Source organism: Palaemon carinicauda, chromosome 37, assembly GCF_036898095.1.
Source record: "Palaemon carinicauda isolate YSFRI2023 chromosome 37, ASM3689809v2, whole genome shotgun sequence".
Lineage (NCBI taxonomy): Eukaryota > Metazoa > Arthropoda > Malacostraca > Decapoda > Palaemonidae > Palaemon > Palaemon carinicauda.
The window spans coordinates 26,935,897-26,943,396 of NC_090761.1; the positions used below are offsets into that span (position 1 = coordinate 26,935,897).

Genomic DNA, 7,500 nt, shown 5'->3' on the forward strand with positions numbered 1-7,500 from the left:
ACTCCAAACTTTTAACTGGGCTTCAAAAATTTTAACTTGGCTACACAAGAAAACATTTAACTGGGCTCCACAAGGCACCAGAAGAGTTGGAAGATCCCCGCCTACATGGCTGAGAACTATGAAGCGTGAAGTTGGAGATGATGAGTGGAGAAGTATTGATTTAAAAACTCAAGATAGAGACGGCTGGCGAAATCTAAACGAGGCCCTTTGCGTCAATAGGCGTAGGAGGAGATGATGATGATGACTATAGTCAATTTTTTTTATCGAGGCATATTTGCACCGACTCGCAGGGGTGCCCTTTTAGCTCGGAAAAGTTTCCTGATCGCTGATTGGTTAGAAATATCTTGCCCAACCAATCAGCGATCAGGAAACATTTCCGAGCTAAAAAGGCACCGCTGCGAGTCGGTGCAAATCTGCCTCGCTAAAGAAAAATTGGTGTGCAGACAAAATGCCGACGGACATAATGTCGACGTACATAATGTCGACGGACATAATGTCGATGGACAAAATGTCGACGGACAAAATGTAGACATTTGTTAGAGTAGGACAGAATGTCGACGACTAATTTCATTTAGTTATATATATTCTACATCTTCATTTATTTATTATTTCCTGATAATTCATATACCTTATTCTTAATTTTGTTTGCTCACCCATAAAGATTATGTTTCTTGTTGTTTATGAAATAAATTTATTTATATATTCCTTCGACTGGAAATGCACCACTTTACCAACAGATATCGAACAGTCGTTGGATCTAAACTTAATAAGCATAGCTTTACTATGTGAAATTCCCTTTATCATTATCATTATCTTTTTTTATTTTTATATATTTTTTTTTATTTTTTTATTTTCTTTTATTTTCTTATATTTTTATTTTTTTATTTTTTTATTTTTTTAATCTTTTATTTTATTTATTATTTATTATTTATTATAATAATGAATCATAACATGGTTCAATTGCACAACTACAAATTTATGTAAAACAATTTATTCGATAAAAGGGTGATACAAAAAAAATAATGAGCAAAAAAATTTAATTCTAAAAAGTGGTACAACAGATATTGAACACAAAATTTATCTTTTAATAACAACATAGTTCTAAAAAGTGTTACAAATTATTTGCAACTGCTCTTAAAAATGGTTTCCCTTGATCGGGATGAAAGTTTGTGACCAGGTTCTTCAATCTTTCGTTGATTCTAACATATTTTATGTTTTGCCTTCCAATCCCTCTCCCATTGGTTAGTTGCGCTAACAACATTTCTGTATTTGCTTGTTCTTTTTTCAGTTTGATAACCAATTTTTCTACAGATGCATGCTTAATCACCATTCTTCTGTTGAGAGCATTATGCCACCCTTCAAGTGCATTATTCGTGCGTGGCAAGTCATCTGCAACACGACTATGAACTGACCATAGCTGAATTTCATAACAGGGTTTGCGTCGTCGTCCATGTTGAACTACACCTAACCAGGTCACTTCAAAATACGTCAAAAATTCGTCGAGAACACATACTGTTTCTTCCGATAGAGATGCAATAAGCTCTTCAAAAAAAGCATGTACATAATCAAAGGAAACAAATGCCAATGCCTGAAATTGCTTTATGATAAATGCATTACTGGTTTCAGTATACCAGGATTGTAAACCCAACGACTAGATTTTACGCCACAGACATTGACCAAAGTGGAAAAAAAAAAAAAACATTCATAAACAATAGCATCTGGAAATATCTCCCTTATACTAGTAATAGGTAGAATGGTTTGAAAGCATTCGTTAGCGTAAAAAAAAAGTTATTATTATTATTATCATTATTATTATTATTATTAGTAGTAGTAGTAGTATTAATATTATCATTATGTTTATTATTATTATTATTATCATTATTATTATAATGCTCGTTGACATTACGTCCATCGACATTTTGTCCTACTCTAGCAAATGTCTACATTTTGTCCGTCGACATTTTGTCCATCGACATTATGTCCGTCGACATTTTGTCCATCGACATTATGTCCGTCGGCATTATGTCCTACAACCGAAAAATTGACTATAGTGTTCTCGTGATTTGACCAATTTTCATATAGTCTTTTGACCTTGTACGATTCTGAAAAACCTTCAACAGGAAATTGAAAATATATAGTTGAAAATGGGACGTCCTCTACTTGTACAGCTCTCTTCTTCTATTAACGTGCTTTTTTCCCAATTATTTTGTATGGGGTAAGCACGGTTGCTTTCTTTTGAAGGACTTTGCTTTGGCTTTGGGGTAGACCGTAGTCCCGATCGGCTGCCCTGCCTGATATCGCCTTAGACAACGGTAGCGTATGTTCATGTCAGGGTTATAAGAATTCTTTTAACCCTGTGTTCATGAATTGTAGGGTAACCAGCGCCCCTCCTCCCAGCAGCGGGAAGTCTTGGCGAGGTTACGTAAACAGTTCAAGACGTGTAAGGTTCTTTCATAGGTTCCCAGTTCTGTGTAAACTCAAACACGGAAGAATTTTATGTTGGAAATTACTTGATGTCAAGCTATTGACATGTCAAACGTACCCACTGTTGGTTTTAACAGATTTATGCAACATAAATTCTCTATGAAACTCCTGTTTAATGATGTATTATGTTCCATGACCCCATCTTAATTAAAATGTGTTAATTTATCCCCTTATGCATAAGTGATATCTGGTTTTACCTCCGAACCTATATAAGGAACAGCCTAGTTTGGTTCCCTCGTAGTTGGCTGTGTTCTGTGTTTTGTGAGGATATGAGTTTAATTCATGTTTTTTTTTTTTTTTTTTTTTTTTTTTTTTGCAGTCTCCCCCTTTTAGTATTTCAATTGCAATTATTCATGTGTGATTCGATATTTCAGTTTAATTTCCTTATTTCTTCTTAGATCTTCAATTTGGTATTGATTGTGTGTGTATGTATATATGTATAAAACATTGCTATGAAATAATTCAAGGTCTGTCCAAGTTTCATGCACAATATTATCATTGAATGAAAATATGAATATATTTTATATTGAAAAATTCAGTATCAAAAGAAGGAATCAAATAAGACTAAATGTGTGGTTTATTGAATAACCTGTCCTTGATATATGTGATTATTTATATATGCATATGAAATATTTAGAGGATAGATTCCTAAAAAGCTGTGCATTGAGATATCTACTGTATGTCTCTCCTGACTTTGAAGACCTGTACTTTCTCATCATTATATTTTTTTTTCATTATTATTATTATAAACAGTAAGCGTCTTTTCTCCAGCATAGTTTATAGTTTATAAAGGAAATATTTATTTTGGTGTTGTTACTGTTCTTAAAATATTTTATTTTTCCTTTTTTTCCTTTCCTCGCTGGGCTATTTTCCCTGTTGGGGCCCCTGGGCTTATAGCATCCTGCTTTTTCAACTAGGGTTGTAGCTTAGCAAGTAATAATAATAATAACAATAATAATAATAATAATAATAATAATAATAATAATAATAATAATAATAATAATAACCTATCCCCGTCTCAGCCACCAATATAGAATTTATGTTTATTAATTTTAATGTCATTTTATCTTCTAATGTTCAAATAACTTGAAATATTATAAAGAAAGCTTTTACCTTGAAAGCATGCTGCTGCTATTTATATAAGACTCCAAGCATGCCAGTAATAAGTGAGACGGTATACCTCCAGAATAATATTAAGCAAGTACAGTTTTAGCTGGATCCCCTAAAATAATTGATTAGGATTTAATTTTACATTTAGATAGCATAAGCTAATAAAGTTGTACTAGAGTAGAGGTAGTTTCGAGTATAAAAGCTCGAGGGGTGGTGCCCAGTGCCCAATTCTCTTGATTGCTTACCGTTTTGCCCAGATTTTTGGGCATTCCACTGTTTTATATCTTTGTGTAGTGAAACGTTGGATTGTGGTTAGCATTCGGACACTAGGCAGTCTGCGGGCTTCATCTGGCCACAGTCCACAAACCATTACAACGTCATACAGACATTCAAAAAAACCATTGATGAAAATAGAATTATGGAGATTGGACCGTAATCTTTAGAGGGGACTTCTGGAAATTTGGCAGTAAATTTGTTTTGATGTTGTTGCTGTTCTTAAAGTGTTTTATTTTGGTCGATTGTTTCTTCTCTTAGAGTTTATTTGTTTTCTTATTTTTTTTTCCTCACTGACCTATTTTCCATGTTGGAGCCATTGGACTTATAACATCCTGCTTTTCCAACTAGGGTTGTAGCTTAGCAAATAATAATAATAATAATAATAATAATAATAATAATAATAATAATAATAATGATGATGATGATGATGATGATGATAGTAATAACAACTGGTAGAGCTAGAACTACAGCCCCAGTGTAGTTAATGGAGTAACATTACAAAATCTCTAACAAGTGCAAATAGAAACTCCTGCTATATTACGAAAAATAGCAGACAACTTAGGAACTGTGGACTAATCTACATTAACAAAAGACTAAGAAAAATACCCTTTTGGTCTGCACCTCCATAAGAGTCTCAATTTTACTGGACCTAAAACTAGCTTACATTAAATTTTTCATTAACTTCCTTTCTGTCAAAATCTTCACCAAAGTATGTTGTCTTTTCCTGTTAGATTTATCATGATCTGTAGAATAGTTCAGTTTTACTTTCCTCTCGCAAATTACCTAAAGGGATTTCTGATTGTTTGAGAATTTGATAAAAGTTCAATATCATCATTATCTCCTCCCACTCCCACTCCAATTGACGCAAAGGCCTTCAGTTAGATTTCGCTAGTCGTCTCTATCTTCAGCTTTTGATTCAATGCTTCTCCATTCATCATCTAATTCGCGCTTCATATTCCTCAGCCATGTAGACCTGGGTCTTCCAACTCTTCTAGTACCTTGTGGAGCCCAGTTGAAAGTTTGGTGAACTAATCTCTCTTGGGGAGTACGAACCTAAAAGTTATTAGCCCTCGTAATTGTAGTGAGCTTAGATTATTAGCAATAATATCTCCTCAGTGGATTTTAGCAAGAAATATGAGCGACAAGTATTTTGGTTATTTTAAATCAAATTATTTTTGGGAATTTGTTTAGTCTTGAGAGGCCTCTTTAATGAGATAGAGTATAAGTGTTGAAATTAATTACAACACACACACACACACACACACACATATATATATATATATGTGTGTGTGTGTGTGTGTATGGGAAAAGAGAGAGAGAGAGAGAGAGAGAGAGAGAGAGAGAGAGAGAGAGAGAGAGAGAGAGAGAGAGAGAGAACAAGAAATATCAATTTTGCAAATAAAGGTTGCAACGACCTACCAGGAAGGATCCAACACCAAATATTGTCACACTGCTGAAATGTGATCTCAGTGGTTAATTAATGAAGGGATAATTAAAAACCAGAACTGACTTAAGCAGACAAAACACTATAGATTTCACTTTCAGTGAAATTGAAGACCCCACTTTGCCAGGTAAAAATCTTAGGGTTGAACAGCATTAATTATAAAACCAAACGCCAACATTAAGTACCAGAAGACTGATAATGCATTTTCACCTCTCTAGAACAAGGAGTTACCTCTCTAAGCAATCTGTAAATGGCTCAGCCTTCAGCAGCCATTGCCTGGCCCTCCTTGTCCCTAGCTTAGATGGAGACGGGGCTTGGGTGTTGATCATATGTAATATAGTCATTCTCTAGAGCATTGTCCTGCTTGATGGGGCAATATCACTGTGCCTTGCCTCTGCAATTCATGAGCGGCCTTTGAATTTAAATTTAGAAGTTTAAGAACAGTAGAAATTACAACATAGAAATAAGGAAGTTCTTGCCATTTCTTTTCTCTGAGTATATCTCCATTCATTATGCTTCCTCATTCTTAGTCAGACTTTGGATGAATTGAGTAATTGGGTGCTCGTCCCGTCGGCCTCTTCAAGGTTTATTCCAGCTGTGACCAAGTTGTGGAATGATCTTATTCGGGCAATTGAAACGGTAAAACTTCAAAAAAATGTTCTATGTTAAGCAGGCTGACATAATTCTTTTTATAGTTTACATATGAAAGATCTGTTTTAATGTTGTTACTGTTCTTCAAATATTTAATTACTTCTCATATAGTTTATTTATTTCTTTGTTTCATTTCATCACGGGGCTATTCCTCCCTCTTGGAGTCCTTGGGCTCATAGCATCCTGCTTTTGCAACTAGCGTTGTAGCTTGGCTAATATAGACAACAACAACAACAACAACAATAATAATAATAATAATAATAATAATAATAATAATGAAAGTAATAATAATAATAATAATAGAATAAACAAAGACGAATCAGCACTTTCAGTATATATCGAATTCACTCTGCCTCCCAACCACAGATCAAAGGAAATTGATTTTATATTACCTTAATCCAATCCTTGGATTGGAATCATTGTTTCATTGCCAAAATATAGGTAGCAGTTGACTCTTAAGACCACTCGGAAATAGAATAGTCTCAATATAGTCAAGTTGTTAGTTCCTTTGGTCGCTGCAACCTCACCATCCTTGTGAACAGCCATTGCCTGGTCCTAGCTTGGGTGGAGAGGTGGCTTGGGCGCTGATCATATGTATATATGGTCAATCTGTAGGGCATTGTCCTGCTTGATAGGGTAATGCCACTGTCCCTTACCTCTGCCATTCATGAGTGACCTTCAAACCATTCAAGTTTCAAAATTATTTTGATTAGGAGGACAAAGTTCGAACCCTGACATTTGTAGGAATAATGATCATAATAATGTCCCCCTTCACTTGTATTCCAAAGGCAGATTAAACTCAATATTAAAAGGCAGTTGTGGCTTGATGTTTTAACATATAAAAATCACAGATGAGATAAAATCTTTCTATATATATATATATATATATATATATATATATATATATATATATATATATATATATATATATTATATATATATATATACATATATATGCATATACTTTACACACACACACACACACACATATATATATATATATATATATATATATACTGTATATATATACATATATATATATATTTATATATATACATATATATATACGCGTATAATTTACACACACACATGTATATACATATATATATATATATATATATATGTGTGTGTGTGTGTGTGTGTGTAAAGTATACGCGTATATATATATATATATATATATATATACATATATATATATATACATACTGTATATATATACACACATATATATATGTATATATATATATATATATATATATATATATCCACCCAAGCTAAGACCAGGGAGGGCCAGGAAATGTCTGCTGATGACTCAAGAAGGTGACTTTTGCATCCCCATAAACTCCCTACCTCACAAAGACGATGGTGTTCTATGAGGTTCTGACCGGGGTTCAAACGTTCTACGCCCACTTAGACCACAAGTGTTTTTGATAGGTTACAACAACCTAGCTAGATTATCTAAGCCATTCTCCGCCCTCACTCCAATCCATGGCCTCATGCATCGTTTGGGCCAGCAATTAGAATAAAAAGCCCTA

General features: G+C 33.8%; 1 protein-coding gene across 1 annotated transcript in view; it reads right to left on the reverse strand.

Annotated features, from left to right (window-relative positions):
- The window catches only part of LOC137629242 (uncharacterized), a 19,848-nt gene extending 18,396 nt beyond the window's left edge, over positions 1 to 1,452 (reverse strand). The window contains exon 1 of the mRNA XM_068360508.1: positions 1,413 to 1,452. Coding sequence (XP_068216609.1) covers positions 1,413 to 1,452 — 40 coding nt within the window. The remainder of the gene's footprint in view (positions 1 to 1,412) is intronic.
- Between the last annotated feature and the right edge of the window lie 6,048 nt (positions 1,453 to 7,500).